This window comes from Erpetoichthys calabaricus, chromosome 17 (assembly GCF_900747795.2).
Source record: "Erpetoichthys calabaricus chromosome 17, fErpCal1.3, whole genome shotgun sequence".
NCBI lineage: Eukaryota > Metazoa > Chordata > Cladistia > Polypteriformes > Polypteridae > Erpetoichthys > Erpetoichthys calabaricus.
In genome coordinates, this window is record NC_041410.2 from 446,294 (window position 1) to 471,526 (window position 25,233).

Sequence of the window (25,233 nt, forward strand, 5' to 3'; positions counted from 1 at the left end):
GCACATGGTGCACGGCCTTCTTTGAATTCCAGGTTGGTGTACATCAGGGGTCTCGTCTCAGTCTGGTGAATGTGCCCAAACAGAAAGGTCCAGCCAGCGGCATCAGAAAGTAAAGGACTGAAGCCAAAAGACAACAGAGGACTCTCTCAGAATCACCAACCCTGAAGTAGTGGAGACGGCGAGACCTGTGGGCTCAGGAGTGACGCTGCCTGGCAGAAGTGCAAAGATCTGATGGGCGTTCTGGGGGATCAGAAAAAACACCAATTGGAGTTCAACGAGGGGCGGGCAAGACAAGGATGAGACCTGCGTGGACTTATGGGGCAGAAACATGGAGGCCGAGAAGAAAAGAGGATCGACTCTGCTGTGGTGTCAAGCAGAGCAACGGGGAGACAGTCTGCCTGCATATCCACGTACCGTACGAGGTGGTCCCATCATGTGCGGCAGAAGAAAAGACAGGCAAGTAGAGCAACCCAAGAGCTAAAGGTACCCCACCTCACCACAGAAGGGGATTAAGAGGGAGACACCGAGGGCGAAGCCTAATCTCAAAGGTGTCACACGCACTCCCTCATGTCACCCGGTCCCCACACCCAGTGAAGAGGAACCTCAATGTGCGCCACCATCTCCTCCTATATAGAGCAGTAGAAGTAAAAAGACAGACGCTTCTCACCTCTGAAGTCCGGGGGTCTTCGTTCTTATGTGCTGCCCGACATTCTTGGGCTCACCAGGAAGGCAGGAATCTGAAAAGAAGGACAGAGCAGCTCCTCTCCAGCTCATCTAAGTTTTATTAGACCTGAGGACTTCAGCACTTTACAGTTTCATTCTTAGAATAAGAGAAATTAACCAAATGAGACAGACATGAACTGAAATAAGAAGATCAACTCAGACAACCAGCAGCAAGATCAACATGGAAGGAAAAAGCAAAAGAGGAGCGGCTGGGTGCACAATGAGGACCGAAACACAACGGCCAGCAGCAGCCCCCCATGATGGCCACCACCGGCACAGTCCCAGCGCCTCCTCCGCCTTGCAGCGCTTCAGCTACGGCACGGCAGGTTCTTGCTGTTTAAGCAGCCGGTGCACTCATTTCAAATACTGAAGGACAAGCAGCGCAAGTCTTAGACAGGAAGAACGTGACGTAAAAAAGAAAGAAAAAGAGCAAGGCTCATAAATCAGGTCCAAACGGGAGGAGCACGTCTGTAACTTCGGCCTCCCCAGTGCATCACGATGCGGCTTTGCACCCACCCAAATAAAGGGCCCATCCGGCAGGCCAGCAGGTTAAACCCAATAGAGACCAGAAACGCTGGAGTCGGCAAACGTGAAATTGAAATCTCATTCGCCTTAAGGAGGGAGCAGCAGAGGTGCCGAGGTTTGAAATCCCAGTGCAACACCATTTCAGATTCAAAGGTCCACCGAACTGTCTCAAACAGAACAATAAATAGACCCCAAACCAAAGTGCTCCCTAATAAATAAGCCCTAAACAAAACAGTCCAGAAATGACACAACACGGACTCCCATCACTGCCCAAGCCCGGCACCTGCAGTGTCACTGGGTCTCCTCCGGGTGGCACTGCACTCGTCCTGGTTGAGCCTTTGGACGGCTCCACTTGGCCCTCAGAGGACGCAGGCAGACCTGACGGACATGGCGACCGCGTGCCTTCACTCTCGGCGCACTTCAAATTGTTCTGCCGAGTAGGAACGTCCAGGCCTTCCCATTGTAGGCCCGAGCAGGAGTAGCAGTAGAAGTGGGAGTCGGAGTAGAAGTAAGCCAGCGGCAGTGAAGGAGGGCATGAAATGGGGGCGGCCGGGCCAGCCTTTGGTCAGCCCGATTTCGCAATCTCGTCAGGTAACCAGAAGTCTTCATTAAAGACCAGCAGACCACAGTGGCACCTCGAAGGACCTTCGTCTTAAGCCTTAACTGCAAACTAAGCTCTTGTGGACCCCAGCGGACGCACCGCTCTGCGCCAGTCACTGAGGACACTCCTGTCCTGCGTCTCTTTGTTCTCTGTGGGGTGACAGATGAGCCCTGCGCTCTCCTTCACCCTCCATTGAGCCCCAGGTCTGGGCTAGCAGTTCTATTTGATTTTTTCGGACTTCTATTCCATACATTTCTCGGGTTTCTTTTCTCATTGTTTCCGGATCTGAAATATGCAGATGCTAATTCTAAACTTCATTTTCGATTAAAAGCCCATCGTAAAGTAGTTACATTATTTTTGCACTTTTCCCTGTGCCATTTGGTATTTACACAGATGATGGGGTGACCTCTTACTGGGGGTTGTGGTTTCAGCTCCCTGCCTGGTGTGACATTTTAAAAGTCAATTTCTAGATTTCAGACATTACTGATAAACAAACTGCTTCATCACTCGGCGTCTGGCTTGTTTTGTTTGCATCTCCAGGCACAGGAACTTTGGCTTTGACTTATGAATTTCTGTGTGGCGTCGATGACTGCGATCTGGACTTTGCAGTTTTGACTCTTTCCTTAAGTCACTTCAAACTGGAGTGGACTTCTATGCTGGGCCCTGCCACCTCTATCTAAGATGGACTAGCTGGCAACTGTGCCCGCTCATCTTCCGTTAACAAAGGAACTTCAGCAGCTACACTCCTGAGCCATAAAGAGTCACACTTTATCCTACAAAGTTGGCAATGGGTTACCATGGGTATGCATGAAGGACCACAAGGTCAAGACTCCACCGCAAGCCAAGCTCTTCACTTGAACCTGGAGCCACAGCAGGCTCACACCCCACTGGACTCAAGATGGCGCCAGCATTTATGAGCTTTTAACTAATTTGGACACCAGAGAGAGTCGAGTCACCGCAGAAAGCTCCAGTGCTCTCTCGGCCACGGCTCTGATTTAAAGTGAGGATGAGGCGACCGACGCTGACCACTATGCCATCTTAACAGCACAGTCAAAGCAGAGGTAACTGTCACATGTACCGTGGACCCGCACACTCAGCATCACCCACAGCCCTGAACACTACCGGGCACATGGCAGGGCTGGGACTTCATTACCACCCTGCGCCAGAGCCATCTTACTCTACCTTCTACATACCACCCTTCTCTGGACATGTGGAGTTCATTCAAAGTCTGCTAACAGAGAGCAAAGGAATAAAACAGCTGGTGAGGAAAAGTAAGAGAATGGCATTTGTGGCCCACAAGGCCATGTGTGTCACTTCACTCACATCAAACCATCAAGTGTGCTGCAGTCCGAGAACAACTACGGCAAAAAGGAAGAATCCTAGGAGTAATTTCAGAAGTTACTTGATGTCTCCTGGACATCTCAACTCCTACTCGTGTCAGATTCCTAAGTACGCGGGTTACAAGAGCCTTGTGAGGGTCCGCGGAGAAGACGAGGACCTCGAGGCCAGAAAAACGGTGACAACATCATGTGTCCATGAGGCTGGGCCTCTTCATCATCTTCAGCACACTGTGGGAGATGATGAAGCACAAGTAAGGGGGGCCGTACACACACCAAACCCTAAACACACACACACACACACAGATTAGGTGAACACTCCGCAGCATTTACAAATCTGGCGGATCGTGAAGACTTTGGTGCGTTCATTTTGGCTCCTTCAAGTGTGGAGTGTCAGCCTGTGTTGAGAAGCTCTGTGGGAGCCCCCTCGTTTTACACAAAACAATACACACATATTTTATAGAAACAGACACACTTGTGTGTCCTACCCTGCAATGGACGGGCGCCCTGCCCAGGGATTGGTCCTGCCTTGTGCCCTACGCTTGCTGGATGTCCGGCCCCTTGAAACCCTGCTGGCTTTGAACAGAATATCACACACACACACCTAACCCTAATGTCTAATCACACAGATGTTCCCATCCAGTGTCTCACTAATGTTACTGGTTAGGACTTGTGGGCTCTCAGTTTTCGGCCTTACAAAACGGGAGAGGAAATCTCGTCACCCTGGTAGCCAAGGCCAACAACGAGAACGTGTGTTTACAATGGCTGGGCCTTCCTGCTTAATGTCGAAGGAGTGAAGATGTGACCTTTGGCTCCTCCCACTCATTGTTCTACTGCACCTTCCTCACTCTTTGCCCACATAAGGTGGCACTGGCTCCTGCTCGTGGCATCTCATGTGCTTTTGGAATAGGCCATTTAAGACGAAGACGAGATAGTCTGAAATTCTCCTTGGTCTACACGTCTGTTAACAAAGCAGCAAGAGCCGAGAACCGACTGCCCTGACAACTTTTGCCCATAATGTCACGGGTGGATGTAAAGAGCGGGAGATGAATTCCCTCACCGCCAGCATTGCAGGCACAGAAATCCAAACCTTTCAAAAAGGTCAACAAGTACCACAGGATGTCAAACCTCAGTGCAGCTGCCGATCCCTAATAAATTAGTCTTTTTCATTCAAAGGCGGTGAAGCTAACTGCCTGCAGTGTAGCCCCTCTTTCAGTGCAGATGACGCAGGCCCCCAATCCCAGTGCGCTCCAAATTTCAACAGTGATGCTGGCCTTCGTCTTCCATCACGGCACACAACAAGTGTGGAGCTCCCCAGCACTGAAGCACAGCAGTCATGTTTTATCTTTTCAATTCCTCTTCGGACCCCGACTGCAGCTTTGAAGGTCAGCGAGAGACCCTGTGCTCTACAATGCTACATTGACGTGGCAGCAGTCTGCTGACCAAGGAGACAAAAGTCAAACCTTCCATTTTCTTTCACTTATCACAGCTCAGCCTCTTGGATGAGGTTTGGGTGAAAATGAATGTTTTTGTCCAACGGCAGTTTCAAGTAAGAACAAAACACTGATTTGTATAATTTATAAAAAATAAAAAGGTCATGCTCCTCCACCTCTGCACAAGGCTGCCATGAACTTCCATTTCTCTCCGTTTCTTTGTAGTAATTTTGACCTAATGGGCTTCCGGCTCCCTTCTGGCCACAGCTTCTGCCTATTCATGCAAAAGTGGGCTCAATGTATTGCACGTTGCTCACAAGACCCTCCAGCATCCTTGGAAAACCACATCACTAGGCGAACGGGTCCTCTTGGTTGTCCTCCGACGTCAGAGGGGCCTCCATTGTTAATATGCCTTTATGCAGCTTCTCCAAGGAAAACTTCATCTGGTAATAAAAGGTACAAAATAGTTAGCTGTCTGACAGTCTGTGTAAAGTGACCCCAGACCCCAGGTGGCACTGTCTCCAGCTGCCCATTCTATTGTGGGCACAGCAGAAAAGGAAGCCATGACCTTGTCGTCTGAAAGTCAACACAATGAATGGACCGTCTGGTGCTTCTGGTTTGGCTCCCTGCATTAACCTTTCTGATGTCAGCCCTGACTTGATGATTACTTGGAGGGGACACCGAGTACCTGACTGATGATGGTCAGGTGGGGAAACAAAACCAGCTGATCTGTCAGCACCTTCTCCTAAAGCTTCACAAGAGAGGAGTAAGAACAGAGTGCAGCAAAGATGTTTTCACTGGACAAGCAGAAAATGGCCACCATGTTAACCAACATGCAGCCGCGGCCTGAAACACTGAAGGTCCCTACTTCTGTTAGTGCAATAAAATGGCAATGGCTGTGATCCTGTATAGCCGACCCTTGTGCTCTTTAAAGTACAGGTTCAATGAAAGAGCCAACATGGAGCACTTCATGTTACTTTAGGTGCTTGAGGAAAAGAAGGAATGAATTATGGCTGCTATGTGAACCCTAATACCCTGCACTGGGTCTGGGGTGTGTTACGTCAAACAAGGGGAGCCTATTGAGCAGTTGGGACTTTACAAAGCACACCGAGAGTTGCTTTACAATTTCACTTACACTCCAAACTGACATGGCACTCAGTGACAGAGTAATCCAGTTCTTTATGAACCGCCCTGCAGAGCGTCTATGCAGCGTCACCTGGGACAGTTTGTGCAGGACTCTGCCTTTAATCAGCGCTGCTCCCCATAATGGAGGTGTGTGACTATGGGTGGGTGTTCAATTCACAATTGGAGAAGGAGAAGTGTCACCACACCACGGCTAAAACCCAAAGGTCACGTCTACCAGTAAAACGAGGGGCTACTCCCCACGAGGAGGATGTGAACTGCCTGCTCACGTACAACTGAATCTGATTTGACCAAAATAACATTAATGGGAATTAAAGGTTTAAATGAAATGTTCAATAACGAACGCCATAAACCGTTGCCAGAATATCATCTCACCTCATCCAACAGTCGAACAGAGGCCTTGAGGATCTGCTTCCACTTGCGGACTTCAGCATTGTGGAACTCCTTCTGCAGCTCCAGAATGTGAGCCCACTCTGTAACTGTCTGAGGCAACTTCCTGAGAAGAGAAAGAGTCGAAGTGTGTAAAGACATCGACTAGCGGGGCTGACACACGCAGACATTCCACAGGCACCACAAGACGAGACAGAAAGGTCACAGTCACTTCGGACAGCTTTGAAAGGTAAAGACCACCAGAAAGAGAGTAAGAGGGGCCGTTGGTTTACTTGGGGCATGAAGACAACAAGAAGTAAAAGAGCCCAAATGAACCACCGCAATCATTTTACACCGCAGACGCTGTCCAAGGCAGTGGCACAAGTTATTGAAGGAGTCTCTCGATAGACAGGACTGCTTAGGAGTCTCGTTCCACGCCACACGCCATTCTAGCATTTTACCGCTGAACGCACTGTGTGAAAAAGCCAGAGTGAAAATCTCAAGCTGCCATTTTCTGTGGTCAAGAATTAAGTACGAATGTCTTTGCTGAAGAATTCACTGTGTGGTGTCACTGGGGAAATGTTAGTGCAGCTGGTGCAAAATGACGTTTAACTGGTACAAGCAAGCATGACCCCAATTTTGGCTTTCCTTCACTGGCTTCCAGTTCGTTTTTGAATCCATTTTAAGATTCTTGTATTTCTTTTTAAATCCTTCAATGGTTGTGCCCCATTTTATCTGTCAGAACTGCTGCACCCTTATGTGCCGTCTCGCCCTCTCAGGTCAGAAGACCAGATGCTTTTACTTGTCCCCAAGACACGATGCAAACTTAGAGGCTTCCTCAGTTGCAGCTCCAAACCTCTGGAACTTCACGTGCTGTCCTTCAATCTTATTGTACTCCCTGGCCTTTGACCCCATGCGAGATGTCGACTATCTGTGCACTTTTTTTTTTTATTATGAATTTCTTCAGCTCTTATGTGTTTCTCTTTCTTTTACCCTTCTGGTTATTGTCTGTCTTATATGTTGGGTTTTACTGTACAGCACTTTGGTCAGCCCTCATGTTGTTTTCAAAGTGCGAAAGAACGAAATGTTGGCCGTCAAGTCCAAACCGAAGGCCTTCAGATTATTAACCAGCCATCTCATTCAGCTGAGCTAAAGGGCAATGCCCCCCTACTCAGGGGCAACACGGCTCCTAACTTATGAGGCAATGACGCTCTCTCTTCCAGCATGTGATCACTGCCAGTGTGGAGTCTTGCCATTTTTCTCACGTCTGCATGTGTTATTATTCTTTATTTATTTGGCCGATGCCTTTATTTAAGACTCAAAACATTTGTGAGATACAATTGGCTACGTTTCGTTTTCTTTTTCCACATGGCGCACAGACAGGTGAAGTGACCCCACAACTTTAGGGTCTTACCCACTACTCCACACTGCCTGTCCCTCCACATCGCCAAAGTCATGCTGGTTAGGGTCGGGGTAGAGGTCGCCGAGGGTCATGCCTAAAGTTTTTGCTTTAAAGTGCGCTTTTGAGTCTAGCGGGCTGGTAGTTTGTAACAATTCCCGACTTCCACTCAATGCCTCCCTCCACCTTGAACTGGATAAAGCAGGCAGGAGAATGTTGTGTGCAAATGAGGGCTTGACATTAGTCACGCGACCTGCATGTGTGATTTCATGGTTTAAAGCCCAGTACCCAAGATTGCAGGCCACACTGCCAGTGATACGACAGTTGTTCACAGAACTTGCCTAAAGTGAAGGAAGTGTTTGGTAGGACAAGAAAATGACAATTAGGGGGAGCAACAGTCACACTCACCCATCTGAAAGTGCAAAGGTGTGCAAAGTCTCAAGCGTGTGTGCAGCTCGCTCCAAGGACCACAGCTTGTAGAAGAGCAGCATGTTCAGCACCACAAGGACCACCAAGCTGAAAAAACAACAGACATAGGAGTGAGTGGTCATCACAGAGGTCACATTCTGCCCAATTATTTGACAGGGAAGGAGAGAGGGCTGGCGGACATGACCCTAAGACCAGTCTGAATGTCGGATGTGATGACTGATGTACAGTGCGGACCTCCATTGAGGAGTCTGTTATGAGCGGACCACACATGGCCGGGGTCTTATGAATTAAATTCACTGCAGTCAGTTCAGCTTAATGCAAGCAAACCAGAGACGACACAGATTCGAGTGTGCCAGATGTGATTCACCAACAGACATCACTTTACACATATGCTGATCTAAAACGGTTTACAAACAAAAGCATGCAAATATAACATGGATGATGGTCACATTCAAGTTATCAAGGTATGTTATAGGACATTCAAAGTAAAACAACACAATAATGGTGCGTGTGTGTGTGTGTGCCCTGCACCCCAGAACTGAATGACTCAGGCTTCAGAAGGGGATGTCATGGACGTGGCATGCACCTGTTTAGCCAAGGCCTTTACTTCGTCTAATGATCACGACTGCCCTCCCTATTCAGCTCTTTCACTAGCGGGTGAAATCACACAAGGAATTGAAATGGCAGGCCTGACAGTGGGCCAGCAAGCACAGCAAAGGTGACATAAACTGAGAAGTCAGTACTGGCAACTGAATAAACTGCTACTGCCACTTCAGGGTATGGGCAAGGAGAGTCTTTGGGTAGAGTGCCAACTAGTACTGGCACGAAGACTGCTGAGGGTGTCGCACATTACCATATGGCCGGATTGCGTCATCCATCTGAGGAGGCAGCTTACTACTGGCGGTCTGTGGGAAACCCAAAGTAATAAAAGGCACGAACACTAAAACAGGAGCTAAATATTCTGAGAACACCAAGGAGGCATCAGGATTGAGTTTCTAGTTGAATCAAAGGGGCTCCTGTGAACAATCAATTCACAACTGCCAGTACATGTGAAGATATCCAAGTCAGCGATCACAAACACACGACCAATTACTGGAAAAGATGTCTGCAGATGATGAAAATGTTCAAAACGAAGCAGGTTGCGTGCGGGCCACAGGTCCTGTCAGCAACACCTCATCTTCTAAACTCAGAAGAAAACATCATGAAGTACACTTAAAAACACTGGGAATGGTCGGAGTGCTTCATAAAATCACATAGGCAGCCTGGCACAGGGCCACCTTGATTAGTACCCCTAATTAAAAGCAACTGTGCTTAGTCAATCTGCCAGGCCCTGAACCCAACAAGATGCCAAACAGCCAGCGAGTTGCACTTTAATGTTGTCGTTCTGAAGTCTGGCTCACCAGTCAAACAACATTTGATTTGTAATTGAACTTCCTGGCCTTCTTATCAGTGAAAGTCATCAGATTAGATAACGTCAGTCCAGTCCTCCAGTGCCAACCACTTGGGGCCCTCAGCCCAGCACAGGTACCCACCACTTTATTTCTTTGGGTCGGGAGGTGTCCTGACACGGTACAGGCTGAAGTTGCCCCTTGTGACACTGCTGCTATGCTCGTCTGCAGTCACGTCACGCCACCCTCATCTGGCACAAGTCACTGCACTGCTGGGTAGATGGTTTTTTGGGTGGTAGACCATTCTGTATATATGAATGACTCAGCTCTGCACAAAATCTCCCTCAGGATTTCTACTCGTGATAAACTCATGCCAGCTCCTCCAACGCACACTGCCTTGCTCACCACAATCAAAGCCCATGCCTACATGAGATTCACTGGCACCCACCTACTTTAAGTAGGATTCTCTGCACGTGTGATGCAGTCACTGATTGAGCGATCCACAGTTTGGGTAGTAAAGTGACCACTCAGTGCTTCTTGGCCTATTCATGAAGGCTCGTGTTTAAAACCTATTAGGCAGGGGGCACGTTTATTAATCCCTGCTGTTATAAGCAACCTGCTACCAAACGGCTACGGGGCAGGCTGCTGTGCAAATCAAACGGATTTAAAGAACAAAGGTCATCAAACAGGTGGGCTTTCAGCCGTTGATGGTGGCTCAGCAGCTTTGTAACTGGACACAGGATGTCGTCAGCAGAACAGGATTCTAGGATGCTTGACGAGAGCAAGAAACTTAAACCAACGGCAGCTAATGTTAATATCAAGCAGAAATTAGAAGAATAATAATTAGTTAAACAAAGCCTATTTCCAGATTGCTAATTGCATTTTCTGAGTCATGCCGATATGCTGCAGATGTGACTCGAAACACAGCATTGAAAACAATCATTAGCAGTGGGAATGACTCATACAGTACCTTAAACAGATCCTGCAGCGATGCAGCGTTAGGGAAAGAAAGACAGACAGACAGAGACAGAGAGAGACTTGTTTAACGGTCAAAGAAAGAAACCCATAGAAGTAGTGAACATCTGAGCACATGTCAGCGACAGGCGAGTGTGAAAAGGCTTGGCACAAGGAGGAAGCCAATCCGTTATTTAAACTGACCCTACTCCATCACTGTGCAGAGGGTGGCTGAGCCAGGACAAGGGGACAGCCTCACGTTTGTCCAAGAGTCTCTACAAGCTCTGCATGTGCGGTCACTTCATGTGTTCAGACACAGTAGTGTTGGCTACGGCTGCAGACTCACAGCTTTGTTACACCGTGGGATTTGTAGCTAAATATCTCGAAGACCAGGCACATGATTGCAGACTTTAGGACCCCCCCCTCCTCTCTCAGTATTAAAAGGCTGACCAGGGGGATGGTGAAGCACTCCAAATACTTTGGGACGATGACTGATAACAAGCTGACCTTTAAATTTCCATAATGAGCCAATGAGTAAGAACGGGCAGAAAGTGACAGGTCTTAAAGCAGACACACCGTAGACTCCATCTTTCATAGGCCTTCTACGGAATCTGCTGACACTCCTGAACTTGTGTGTTGGTTTGGGAAGTTTAAGAACTGTCTCAATAACATTGTTAGTAGTTAAATTGTGGCAGATTCAAAATGTGCACCTCGGAGTCCACTTTGGTTTTTAGCAGCACAGTTTTATTCCAGCAGCAAACCCTTGACAACTGTCATTAAGAGGCACAATAAAAGTCAGCAGAAAAAGCCGATATATGGTAAGTAAACTAATGGATGTCACATGAAAAAGTTTGGGAGCCCCTCTCAGCCTGCATAATAACTGACTCTCCGTTCAATAAAAAAAGATAACAGTGGTATGTCTTTCATTTCCTATGAACATCTGAGTACTGCGGTGTTTTCCAAACTAAGACTTTTAGTGACGCAGTATTTAGTTGTATGAAATTAAATCAAATGTGAAAAACTGGCTGTGCACAAATGTGGGTCCCCTTGTCATTGTGCTGATTTGAATGCCTGTCACTGCTCAATGCTGATTGGTTGGATGAGCTCGTTAAGCCTTGAACTCCATAGACAGGTGTGTCCAATCATGAGATATAAAGGTATTTAAGGTGGTCAATTACAAGTTGGGCTTCCTTCCCTTTGACTCTCCTCTGACGAGTGACAGCATGGGACCCTCAAAGCAACTCTCCAAAGATCTGAAAACAAAGATCGTTGAGTCTCCTGGTTTAGGGGAAGGCTACAAAAAGCCATCTCAGAGGTTTAAACTGTCAGTTTCTGTAACTGTAAGGAATGGAATCAGGAAATGGAAGGCCACAGGCACAGTTGCTGTTAAACCAGCAGGTCTGGCAGGCCAAGAAAAATACAGGAGCGTCATATGAGCAGGATTGTGAGAATGGTGACAGACAACCCACAGATCACCTCCAAAGACCTGCAAGAACATCTGGCTGCAGATGGTGTATCTGTACATCGTTCTACAATTCAAACATCTGTATGGCAGGGTGATGAGAAAGAAGCCCTTTCTGCACTGACGCCACAAACAGAGTCGCTTGTTGTATGCCAATGCTCATTTAGACAAGCCAGATTCATTTTGGAACAAAGTGCTTTGGACTGATGAGACAAAAATTGAGTTATTTGGTCAGAACAAAAAGCACTTTGCATGGCGGAAGAAGAACACCGCATTCGAGGAAAAACACCAGCTACCTACTGTCAAATGTGGTGGAGGTTCCATCATGCTGTGGGGTGGGCTGTGTGGCCAGTTCAGGGACTGTGGCCCTCGTTAAAGTCGAGGGTCGGATGAATTCAACTCAATATCAACAAATTCTTCAGGATAATGTTCAAGCATCAGTCACAAAGTTGAAGTTACGCAGGGGTTGGATATTCCAACAAGACAATGACCCAAAAACACAGTTGGAAAACTACAAAGGCATTCATGCAGAGGAAGAAGTACAATGTTCTGGAATGGCCGTCACAGTCCCCTGACTTGAATATCATCGACAATCTATGGGATGATTTGAAGCAGGCTGTCCATCAAATTGAACTGGAGAGATTTTGTATGAAGAATAGTCAACAATACCTCCATCCAGAATCAGACACTCTTCAGAGGCTATAGGAGGACAGCGTCTAGAGGAGGCTCACCCGAGTATTGATGTCATCTCTCTGTTGGGGTGCCCACATTTATGCACCTGTCTAATTTTGTTATGATGCATATTGCATATTTTCTGTTAATCCAATAAACTTAACGTCACTGCATGAAATACGACTGTCTCCATAAGGCATGTCATATATTAAAAGTAAGTTGCTACTTTGAAAGCTCAGCCAATGAGAAACAACAATCCAAAGAATTAAGAGGGGTTCCCCATCTTTTTCATATGACTGTATCTACCAAAGACAGCCTCCTAGCGATGCTATGAACCTATAAACAACAACAAGACTAAATACGTCCCCCCAGTGCACATATGGCGCCCCTTTACTGTCCTTCAGACCAGCTCAGCGACAGGACAGATGAATTTGATCAGACCGCTAAACAAAGAGCAGCGAGAGCCTATCAGGTCCTGGATGTGAGCCCTTCAGAAGTACACTTGTCTTGGGCCTTGCTCCGACATGTCTTGGCCTCCTATGATCCTCTCAGTGATGCTGCAAGTCCTGGGCATTCAGCCTGCCTCAGAAGTATAAACTCCCTCCGTGGCTTTTCAAAGATGCTTCACAATGTCACAGCAAATCGAGGTGCAGGTCACAGCCGCTCTACGTGACATTCTGTCGCTCCCTTCATCTGTCTGTAAAGGGTTTCCTTTCCAGCTAAGAATGTGTCCTTTTTCACTCCTTGGTGGCTCTTCCATCATTCAGATTAGCCAATCAAAGTTCATTTCCTTCTCAGCACACTTAGCTGCTGCAGTGAGAAGCCTACGTTGCTTAAAGAAACAAAGACTGCAGTAGTTCAATAATTAAAGCGCCCCACTCCTTTTGCACCTTTAAAAATCCAACAGATAATGAGAAGCTGCTGCAAATGGACTGATGTGCTCACCGTGCGCGGAGTCTAAAGCATGTCTGAAAGGAGGCCAACTCTGCTCTGGGAAGTTACCGTCGCGCTGCAGATTTAAATTCCTCAGACTCACACGTAACAGACTGAGGAACTCAATCCCTGTACTCTCTGCGTTTTGAATTCTAGCGGCTCCTGGGTAAGTTATGACAGGGTACTGTAGGAATTCAGCACACTTAATCTGTAGGAATCCGTGGCGTGTTTTCAGCTAATTATCAATGGAGGTCATTTCTAGACTCCTGACTTGTTTTGTTCTTGCAGTGGGTCAATGTGCTTTAAGTGCTTATGTGTTCATCTGGTGCAAACAAATAATAAAGTCGACCTAAGCTAATGCATATCGTATCAGAGATGGTGGGGTTTAATGCACTAATGTTACCATGACCTTAGTGTAACGCGCAAGTTAAACATCCTGAACGCACCGATTTCAATTTGCCGTGTTAGAATTTCCATTTTTCCTTTAGGAACTTGAAGTAGCAGTGGAAGCAGTTAGAAATTAATAGACTAAAAAAAAAATCGACTGTAGATCGGAATCGACCAATTTCCACTAAAAGATCGGTAAAAAGGCTGATCACCAAAATTGATATTTTTTCAGCCCGTGCTTTTTAAGCTTTACAGTAATTTAGTTGCAGTGCTCCTTTACAAGAGATAATACGGTAGTTGAGCCAGCGCACATCCTTCTTTTCATCCTGCAGTGTAAACAAAGAGCAGCGAGTGGAGGCGAGGTGACTGGTATATTAGCCTTCGCATTAAAGAAAGTGCAGTAATAAACTGAACAAAAAATAATCGGAGAAGTCGTCCTGTGCTATCAGACCAACAGCAAGAAAAGCTACTTTAAGGAATTCAGACCTTTATTTTGTCCTATAAATTAAAATGGACACCCACTTGAGTTTGGACAGCATACTTGTTTAAAATGCACTTTTAATTAAGACAAATCTGAAATTGCTGCTTAGTAAACAATAAGCTCTTTTAAAAGATTTATACTATGTTTATTATTTGTTACATAATTAAAATGGGAATCCATATTTATATTTACAACTCAAGAATTACAAATGTCTAAGCTGATACACTGAACACACACAGCTGCATAAATATAGTAAATGTGTATTTTAACAGCAAAGCGCTGTAGTGCAATCAAGGATTTAAAATGATTAAAACCTGTAAGTGCAGGTATATTTATGTTTAAATGTTTACTTGCCAATATCAATGAATTGTTTGAGAATATATTTACTTTTTTAATGTTAGAGAAATGGTGAACACTACTGTTTTTAATTAAGCCTCAACTCAAGATAGTTCATTACAGAAAAAAACAAAACAGTACGAGTTTGTAATTCTGTATGTAATTTTCTTTTATGCCATATGTATTAAGGATGAATATTTTTGTACACGTTTTATTAGTTAAAGTATCTATTTTAAGGAAATTTGATTTATTTTAGTATTTTATAATCACTGAATAATAAGCCTACAGAGTTTCATTTTGTTAATACAAAATGAACATTTAACACCTATAGTTTAACTATAAAACATCTGGACGTGAGAGTCGGTAAGCTTTGCGCCGCTGGAATCAAGTTATCCAAACTATTCTCTAACATTTCAGTACTTACAGCTCTGATGCCCATCTTTCTGATCATAAACTGGCCATTACGATAGCAACTGATGAGAAGAACTCATAATTAACTGCAGAATTACAGTATTTGTGGGTTCCACTGGAGAGTTTCTTTCTTTTGCACGATTTGCTCAAACTCATCTCATCGTCTCATAATAGGCTTGAGTTTCGAGTTTGGTATTTTTCCATCCAGCCATTTTAGCTGTAGACCACCCTCAAGAAACTATGACACACACACAGACAGACAGACATCCATCATTGAGATATCACTGTTATCAGTATCAGGGGACCCTAAAACATTGAGATCCTTCAAAAACCAGAGATTGAAATTTTTGATGAATCTAAAGCTTCCCCACAGATGATGGCGGAGGGGACTTCAATAAAAAAAATACCCTTTAATATGGGGCATAAGGCTTCTATGCACCTGGTTATGCAGGAGCTCAGTGTGTAAAGGGCTAGGGTGAAACTCTGAATCGATATTGGAATCAGCCGATCAAGTAACATGAAGATCGGTGCTCGGCCTTACTGGTACCTGACTGGTTGGTTTTATTTTTAAGGGATGCTCCAGTTTCCGGCGCTGCTGTCTCACGTCTCTCTCTAGGCAGGTCCAGAGCAGACATTTTTGTTGGCTGACATTTTCTTGCTCAATTGTTTCCAGGACTTTGAAGTTCCAGACTTTTGGAAGACATGAGTGATGGTCTGTATTGCTGAGACATGAAGCACCTGTCTGCTAAATTAGGGGATTATATTGCTTGATGTCCCCTTATTTAGATTAAAAGTAAAAGGTATTCCCAACACTGAAAAATGTGGCAAGAGACATAAATTTTTGGCTGAACTGCCAAGTCGGGTCCTGCTGCCCTTAATTGCTCAATTTTAGTTAAGATTCATTTCTACAGACTTTCCAGTTTAATTTTAGTGGTTTCTTTTTTTTTTGCTAGAAAATTAAATCCACATTATCAAAATTCTGAAAGCATTTAAATGGCAGGTGCCAGTGTGGCACATGGATTGTTGCCCAGTCCAAGGTTTGCCTTGTACCCGATGCTCCAGGTAGCCTGTTAGAGTGCTAATGACGCGGATATACAAATACAGTACATTTAAAACAGCAAAGCCTAGCAGCGTCGTCTTTTATTCCATAAGCTGCGTTTATGGCCACCACATCCCACATATTCACCAGTACGTCTGTGCCCTTGAAAGGGAAGCTTTACTGTACGGACCCTAAACATCACCTTGTTTCTCAAAATGCAGGATGCAAGTTTATTTTGTATTATTGCCAACAAGCATGTGAACACGCTGATGGTCGCCTGCCCACCATCACAAAAGAAAACACACATTTACTCACATGAAACTGACGATAAGCAGGACAGTTGAAATGCCGTGGCTGCCACCAAATCTCTCTGTGTGCTTTAAGAAAGATGACGCTATAAGAAAGAAAACACAACCGTATGTTGAAAGTTTGTCTTCTGCAAAATGTTCCCTGCAGTGCAGCTTCTACCAGAAAACTCAAGCAGCTCAGCCACAGTCTTAAAGCAGAGAAAGTCAAACAACTAGGAAAGCAAATGCCGTCAGACAATTTACATGAGCCAAGCAAATACAAATTAAAAGAGGAGAAGCTTGTGTGGTTATGAGAGTAAGACTGACAAATACGTGGACAACAGGGGCTGGCTGGAATGATTAAACTCAGACTCGGCGGCTTTGCTCTTGTTCCTATAAAGTTCTAAGTAATCAATACACTTGTAGGACCCGAGACATTTCTAGTGCGACATTGTCACAGTTGTCACAGCTGTAACGCTGCTCTCGGTTTTCAGACCAACAGCAAACAGTGGCAGTCCCCCTGGATTTTCAGGTCACCCATTGTCACAGATACCTGCGCTAGGCCGGGGATGGCGCTAAATGCCAGGCACCGCAGGGGAGCTTGGCCATACACGTGGTGGTCATCAGTCGAGTTTTGTCCGCTTTGAATGTATTCCTTTACCACAACATTTAAACACTTCACCAGAGTTTGATCTCATTGTTTCTCACCTTCTTCATTCACAAACTTCTGGGTACTCAGCAACTTTAAGTTTACCCTTCAAAATGAAGTATTAGCTATAAGACCAGAGGCTTTTGAAAAATGATAACCTGCAAGCGTGAGGCTGTTATACAAATGGCTCAATCTTATCTGTGGAAAGAATGCGGAGAGCACCATGACAGGCGAGCAGACACATGGAGCCTGAAGTGCGCTACCGCCATCTACAGGATACAATACACACCAAATGAACGGCTCAATTGGATACCAACTCCTGACTTTACATTCATATAAATCACTGAGTTTTTCTTTGTTCTTAATCAGTACTCTTGCACCACAAATGCTCGGCTTGTCTAAGAAATTCAGACTGAGATTTACTGTAGCTAGACAACAGACACACGTTCAGTCTTTTCAGTTATATGATTTAGGCCAAAACAGCACTAGGAACACAGAAATTCCTAATTGCATCCATTTAGTCCTCAGGCCAATTCAAGCCTTCAGCTTCAGCTTGTCAAAATAAAATAAATAAATCATTAAGATCCAAAGTAAAACTGATTATGTGGAGAATTTCTTCTAAATGATTGTGCCAAGTATGGCAAAAAAAAAAAAAAATCAAGTGGGCAGAGATGAGGGCACAGCCTGAATGAACGAATGAATGAAGTGGCAGACGTGACAGAAGTGTGCAGGGCCAGCTGTTCCTCCATCATTATCTAAAATGTGTAAAAGCAGACATGCCGATTCAAAAGAACGACAAAGTGAACAATCAGAACAGGAGAAAAGCAAGAGGATTCAGTTGAAAAACTGGCAAACACTTAGGAAGGAAAAGTTGGGGTTTTTGTCTTTTAGCTTCGTTTAAACCTCTTTCAACGTCCTGCAACAGTCTGAAGGTGACAGAAATTAAGTGTAGGCTTAAAGATGAATGTCAAAAGCTTTCATAATTACAGCCAGTGTGAGTAAGTAAATGCATGTAGTGCAGCACACAGGGCTCCCTTAAACGGCGGGCCCTCCTCCTGTTGACTTGCACTTGAACTCGATCCTCAACCACACACTGATCGCCTTTAGTCAAATTTAAACTGCCATCACCAACCTGACAATTTCATTTGGGATTATTTCAGCACTTCATTATTCTCTTGCAGATCACATCCGAGATGCTGGCTGTGCCCTTGAGCCTCTGGGAGTGACTGGCTTGTGAGTGACCGGTCCGTTTCATGACGGCACTCTAATGATTCGCACATGCCATTGTTCCACTACTGCACTCCCATAATGAACTGTTGCAGTTTTCATGTTTGTTGTCAGCAGACAGAAATCTATGCTGCCAAACGCTATTTTGTCAAGCAGGTTCTGAGCTTACTGAACGCTGAATCAGGCTAACGTGGCACTGCAATGTCTCAGTGATGCTGGCCGTGTCCTGACAACATACATACAGTGTATGTGAACGTATCAAATTCTGGGTGTTAAGAGTTCCTGAATTCAGGTTTGTCCTTTATTAGTCCCAGATGTTTTACCTGAGTTATACTTCTTAACAGCCGATGGTGCACCATCTGGGGAAGACCGTAATCCTTGTGTGTTCATTATCTGAACTCGCTTATCCAATCCTGGAGCATGGGAGCTGGAGCCAATGTGAATATTCATGATATATGAACAAACAATGGAAAAAATGGCCGGTCCCAATCATGAACACATCCATGCTCAATAAAACTAGTCAACTTATTCCAAGTAACTGTATGTCACTAGGTTGAACACTTCGAGAGAAACAGGAGATGGTGTTCAGATGAAAGTCGGGGGCGAAGGCTCACTGGTGGGAAGAATACGACAGATGAGCGGCAAACATACAGTAGAGTAGAAGAGATCCAGTCTTTCTTATGAGATGACAAGTGGGAAAGCTCACCGTGTCAAGAAAGAAAGAAAGAAAGAGACATAAAGACAGACAGAAAGGGTCCAGCAAGCTGCCCTGGCCATTTTAAGTTCCCTTTGTGTCCTACATTTGGGCGGCCCTGGCTTGTGTGCTTTCTCACTCACTCACTAAACTCGTCATAACAGATTCTAGAACATTACCTGCACTCAGTCCAGCTCGTGGGGGTCTCTCCTTGTCAGCCAAAACTCCCAGGGAACCCAATCCATCTACATGATGTGACTTGCGGCTTGGATTGCGCTTCCTCCGGCGGAGCGACGGTAGTTTGCTGGGGGTCTCGCTCCCGGCTACCTCGGGTTTGAGGAGAGCTTCTACTTTAGACACCTTTAGCTCTGTGAAGACAACACGCAGACACAATGGTGGAAAATCAGTACTCGACACATTTTTATATTTTGTTTTTCAGAAAGAGTCATTAATCACACCCTATACATGAAGGAAAATAACTGTAAAGACACACCGATTCTACAGAAAATGTACAGGCTTCACTCTCCAAGCAAGCACAACATGACAACTAGGAAAAAAGGGAATTGTGCAAAATCGCCTATTGGTCAGGCCATGTGTGCCACGCTGTGTGCCCTAACACTACAGAAAGCAGAAGCGATAGCAGAGAAGATTTTAAGAGAAGGAAAGGTGTTTGAATTTCTCAGCCCATCACACACAAGTCTTCAGTTCAGCTTCTGCTCTGACCAAAAGGTCATGAGGGCTTTATTCTTTTGTCCGACTGGGCAAACAAACAATGAAAGGCAACGTTTTCCAGTCAAAAACAGCAGTTTTATTTTGAAACTGGCATTTTCTGATGTATTCCACTGCTCCCAGGGTCCTACCCTGTTTAAGGCCATCTGCATACTCCAGGCCCACTCTCCAAGGGTCACCACATACAGGCTGTCGTTTATGAAATACTAAATAGACTCACTGGGTTCTGCTGTCCTATGATTAACAAGAAGGGCACGAACTTCCATTTCATAGTCAAACAAGTCGAATACGGACAGCACAGCAATAACAGAAATCAGTAAAACGACAAAAGAAAACTCACTGCGCCTATGGGAGTGTCACTTCCTAATGCATACAGAAAGTTTTTCCACTTTCTAAAAATACTGTATTTTTATTCCATTATTGTGCTTTCAGCAGTGACTTAACTAAATAAAACGTCACCGGTTAGACGTGGTTACTGCAGCTTAGCAGCGAGACAGACGTCTGTCATCAGTAAAAACTGTCAGCCCAGAGGCTGAGTATAATAATAAAGCAATTTCAAGAACACGAACGGCTATGCGAGTTTGATTAAAAGCGTATTATCGCTCACTTGTCATGTTCAGGGTGGAGTTCAGCTACTTCTGCATATTTTTAACAAAGGCTGCTTGCTTTAGTGACGCACTCAGGATGAGCACTGAACCAGCACCCCTGGTGCCCAATGTCTTAGCGTTGGCATTACATCACCCTGTCCTCCTAAGGGAACGGTATGGCATGAGACCCGCTGGTGTCACATATGAAGTGGAGCTCACCACAAGGCCCAGAACTCACATGCAGTGTGCTTAGCTTCAGCCTGCCCTCTCACACACGCCCTGCAAAGTAAAATAATCTTCTCAAACCGGCTTAATTCAATAAAGGGTCACAAGGGGCTGGAGCCTGTCCCGCCAGCACTGGGGACAGAAGGCAAGACCATCACAGAAGCCACTCGCTCATTTGGAAAAGCCAATTAACTTAACCTGCAGGGTTTGGGAGACACACTGACAACCTGAAAAGACAATAAACGACCAAACTCGCCATTTGAAGGTCCATCCATGAGACAGCAGCACTAACTGCTCCGCCACCGTCCTGCTCCTCCGCTTAAAGGTAAACTTTTCAAATTTGCTCTCACCACGAGACGGGGCAACTCACAGTAACCAAGGAGAGTCGGACAGAAAACCTGGCAGGCCAGGACTGCTCAGCTAAAATGGTAAATTTAAAAGGGCAAACCTCAACATGGAGTGAAATGATTGCTCTGTGAAGCCCTTGTGGAATTGTGACCCAGGCCAGGTGGAAGACAAAACAGCCATGGAATGTGATTGGATAAATCGGAACAGCTACAACCCGCAGCTTTTTAGGCACTGCAGGTAATGGCAGACACTCAGTGAATGCATGTTGGAATAACCAGCTAGTAAACTGCAGTGAATAATGAAGGTAATATATATTTTATAATCTGAGAAAAGAGACAGAAAGAAGGAGTGACCCGCCTGTCCACATGAACTGCATTGTCATTTTAAAATCCAGCGCTGCATTCACATTAACAGCCTCCACCAGGCGGATCTTTGCCCCTCCATGATCTGAACAGCAGGCAGTCGTTTGAGGCCCTGGCCGTTTGTACCTAAATGTCTGAAGTAGTCCTCGATACCACTCCAGGTGTTCTTCTCAATAAAACTTTTGACCAGGTTCCACGGATGCTTCTTGTAGCGGATATCTGATGACACCCTTTAAAAAGCACAAGATAAAGGAGAGACATAAAACAAACAGACTTCACAAATTGGGTGATTTCAAGCAGACGTTCCTGCAGCCCACGATGACGAATGACCTTCACATGGCAGCTGTGCACTCAGCCTCCTATTCTGCGTGACGGCTCTCTGGGCTTTAGTTGTCCGAGAGTTCATCTCCACTGCCTGCCATTACTACACTTTGTTATGTGCCATCAAATCTGCTTTGCACACAGACAAGTGCAGACGTGCGGAGGATTCGAGTATGAAACCGTAACACGTGTGGGAAAGCCTGTGTGCGCCGTTCACACTCCTCAGCTGTGAGGGCAGACAGCCGACAAACACTTCTCACTTCCTGTCTCGACACTCTAAAGCAGATAAACACTCAGTCACACACACACACACACACACACCAGTAATGATGCCTTCACGCAGAATAACAGTTACCTCCACCCATCTCACAAGCTCAGAGAACTTGAGTAATTACCCAGAAGATCCTCAGGATCAAAATAAAAACACACTGGCTCCCGGGACAATCCCACAAAAAGGACCTCCATGAAATGCCATGGGGTACTGAAAACATGAGCTCGGTGTGGGGGGACAGGATTACAACAGTAAAATAAAATGTCATGTGGGAATTCAGGAAGAGACGGAGCTGTACCTCAGACGACACTTGCTTCTGGTAACGCTCGTCAGGCAGTAGCGGTGCACGGTGTAAAAGTAGTCCTGGTACGGGATTCCTTGCATCACAACTTCAGCGTCAATCACGTAACTCTTGCCCTTCTCGCTGCCTCGGCACAACGTCTGTGAAAAAGACCACCATCAGCTAAACATCATGGGCACTTCTATGGCATCAGAGATCACCAGATTAAAAAGAAAAGAAGAAGAAGAAAACAACCTGGGAGAGTAGACATAAAGCAAAAAATCACAAACAGACTTCATCTGATAAAGCGTCACCTCCACAGCTCACAGAAGTACAAGGCGCTTCACAAGTCCAGAGTGCGACACTCAAATGCTTACATCCATCTTGCTTCAAATGAAGCAAAAACCGGGCAGATGACTGGCAAGTCAGAGGCTGGGACTCCACTTGGCAGTTCAAGTCCAGTGCTTTAACCACTAAGGCACAAAACGCAGTTTTAGGGAAGTCTTGGCTCGAAACTCAAAGTGCACAGCAATGAAGCTCGGCATTCAGTGACAATGCATCTGGGAAATAAAGTGATTTACTCTGGGAATGGCGTCAGTAGAAAAATAAACCCATAAAGGACTTATTACAGTTAAGAAATAAGAAGAGCATTAGAAAATGGGAGGCACTGCTTTTATTTATTCGTTATTGGGTATTTAACTATTAAAAAAAATATATATACAGTAATCCCTCCTCCATCGCGGGGGTTGCGTTCCAGAGCCACCCACGAAATAAGAAAATCCGCGAAGTAGAAACCATATGTTTATATGGTTATTTTTATATTGTCATGCTTGGGTCACAGATTTGCAAAGAAACACAGGAGGTTGTTGAGAGACAGGAACGTTATTCAAACACTGCAAACAAACATTTGTCTCTTTTTCAAAAGTTTAAACTGTGCTCCATGACAAGACAGAGATGACAGTTCTGTCTCACAATTAAAAGAATGCAAACATATCTTCCTCTTCAAAGGAAACAGAGAGGAAAGCAAACAAATCAATAGGGCTGTTTGGCTTAAGTATGCGAAGCACCGCTGGTACAAAGCTGTTGAAGGCGGCAGCTCACACCCCCTCCGTCAGGAGCAGAGAGAGAGAGAGAGAGAGAGAGAGAGAAACAAAGTCAAAAATCAATACGTGCCCTTTGAGCTTTTAAGTATGCGAAGCACCGTGCAGCATACTTAAAAGCTGCACACAGAAGGTAGCAACGTGAAGATAATCTTTCAGCATTTTTAGACGAGCGTCCGTATCGTCTAGGTGTGCGAACAGCCCCCCTGCTCACACCCCCTACGTCAGGATCACAGATAGTCAGCGCAAGAGAGAGAGAAAGAAAAGTAAGTTGGGTTTCTTCTCAGCCATCTGTCAATAGCGTCCCTTGTATGAAATCAACTGGGAAAACCAACTGAGGAAGCATGTACCAGAAATTAAAAGACCCATTGTCCTCAGAAATCCGCGAACCAGCAAAAAATCCGCGATATATATTTAAATATGCTTACATATAAAATCCGCGATAGAGTGAAGCCGCGAAGCGCGATATAGCGAGGGATCACTGTATATATTTCAAAGACGGGAGGTCTGACCTTAACACGCATTTATTTCTACTTTCATTTTATGACAAAATTCAAACTGGATAAACCTCTCCATTTATCCCCCATTCTCGAAGCTTCGTTTTATGAAACGGTCCGAGGGGACTGGATGTCCAGCACGGTGGCATCCAGCACACCAAGCAGTGGGCAGCGGGTCATCAGTCACTCACATGGCTATTTGGAATAAAGAATTTCATAAATGCCTGACACGGCTTAGCCAGAGTTTTGTTCCTGTGTTAAGTAAAGTTTTCTTTAACTTAATCTTTTTGTTATTTATTAAATAAAATGTGTACACACTATTTTGTTATAAGTAATGTGCTTGGTACTCTTGTGTGTTACATTTTGAATAATATTTCATGTACTAATCATTAGTTTTGTATGTATTGTGTTTACATGTTTGGTTATGTGCCCTGTCCCCTTAAAGCAAACACACTATCTGGGGCGGGGCCACCATGACAATCAGCTGGAGCCACACCCACTGCCTGTTTGTGCCTCTGAGTCCGGCCCACCACAGTGGCACTCAGTCGGTGGAGTGAAGGTCTTCACAGTGGGTATGCTATTCAGATTTTTCTAGTTTTCTGATATTTGTGTTGTTTTTGGGACTTAGGAATTGGACTGCAGACTGGACTTGTTTGCTTTGTATGAAAATGCGCTATATAAATAAATATTATTGTTGCTTTGAATCGCCTTTTAAGGCAAACCCTTTTTTATTAGTTTTTTTTTTTTTGCTCTTTTCCCTTTTTTGTTCCTAATATAAATTCTTCATGTTTTATATTTGATTTTTGTCCTTGTCCTTTACGCCAGTGTTTTTTTTTTTTTTTTATGGTTTCCGTCGCCTGTAAGGATGTCTATTTCAAGATATTTTTGGGCTATTAACGCTATGCCCCATTTTTGGGCCTGTATAGGCCTTGAAACCTGCCTGTTGGGTTTGGTGTCTGGATGCCTGGCTTGAAGCCTGTTTTGGGGTCCCAGATCAGGGTAGTACTGGTCTGGCTAATAATATTTTGAGGCCTGCCTCACTTTTTCCTACATTTTGTGGAAATTTTCATAACAACCCCACCCAAGATGGGCTCCTACTTTATACTTTCTCCTTCTATAATGGCCACCTGCTCCTTGTAAAAATAACGAGGGAAAACTGACGATTAGAGGATCAAAGTTAAATAAAAGAGGCATATAAGGCCTGCACAGCTTTTACTTCAGTTAGGTTTGCAATTGGAATCTTTCTCATCATCTCGGTTCTCTCTTTTTATATTTTTGGTTTGCTTTATTTAGAATACACAAAGGCTTATTGATCACCTGCAGAAGGTCATTTAAGCTTCGTTTATGCAGATCAGCACATCATGTATGACTCTGCCGTATTCTTAGAATGAAGGTATGAATACTGAATACTGCCCATCAATTAGGTGGTGCGACATTATGCTTTGTCGTTTATTTCATCTTATTTTCAGCCAAAGCAGTCCTATTTGCCTTCCGTGTCCATATTCAGTTCACTGCTTTATTTAAAAAACACCTTAATGGTCTCAAACTGGCTTACTCAGGCTGCAGACAACCCCAAATAACACAACACAAAATGAAACAAAGTACCCTGGACAAGCTGCCTACCCGTTGCAGGC

At 45.0% G+C, this 25,233-nt stretch overlaps 1 protein-coding gene across 5 annotated transcripts in view; it reads right to left on the reverse strand.

The window, feature by feature from the left end:
- Positions 1 to 764: 764 nt before the first annotated feature.
- gramd1a (GRAM domain containing 1A) overlaps positions 765 to 25,233 on the reverse strand; it is a 109,358-nt gene continuing 84,889 nt past the window's right edge. For 4 of the 5 annotated variants that reach the window (XM_051920804.1, XM_051920803.1, XM_028823445.2 and 1 more), the window contains exons 13-19: positions 22,021 to 22,163; positions 21,257 to 21,360; positions 19,059 to 19,247; positions 16,338 to 16,416; positions 7,939 to 8,046; positions 6,138 to 6,258; positions 765 to 5,062 (exon numbers count right to left, since the gene is read on the reverse strand). In XM_051920804.1, coding sequence (XP_051776764.1) covers positions 4,970 to 5,062; positions 6,138 to 6,258; positions 7,939 to 8,046; positions 16,338 to 16,416; positions 19,059 to 19,247; positions 21,257 to 21,360; positions 22,021 to 22,163 — 837 coding nt within the window. In that variant the 3' untranslated portion in view covers positions 765 to 4,969. Of the gene's footprint in view, positions 5,063 to 6,137; positions 6,259 to 7,938; positions 8,047 to 16,325; positions 16,417 to 19,058; positions 19,248 to 21,256; positions 21,361 to 22,020; positions 22,164 to 25,233 lie in introns of those variants that run through there. The other variant, XM_051920805.1, reaches the window with a different exon arrangement.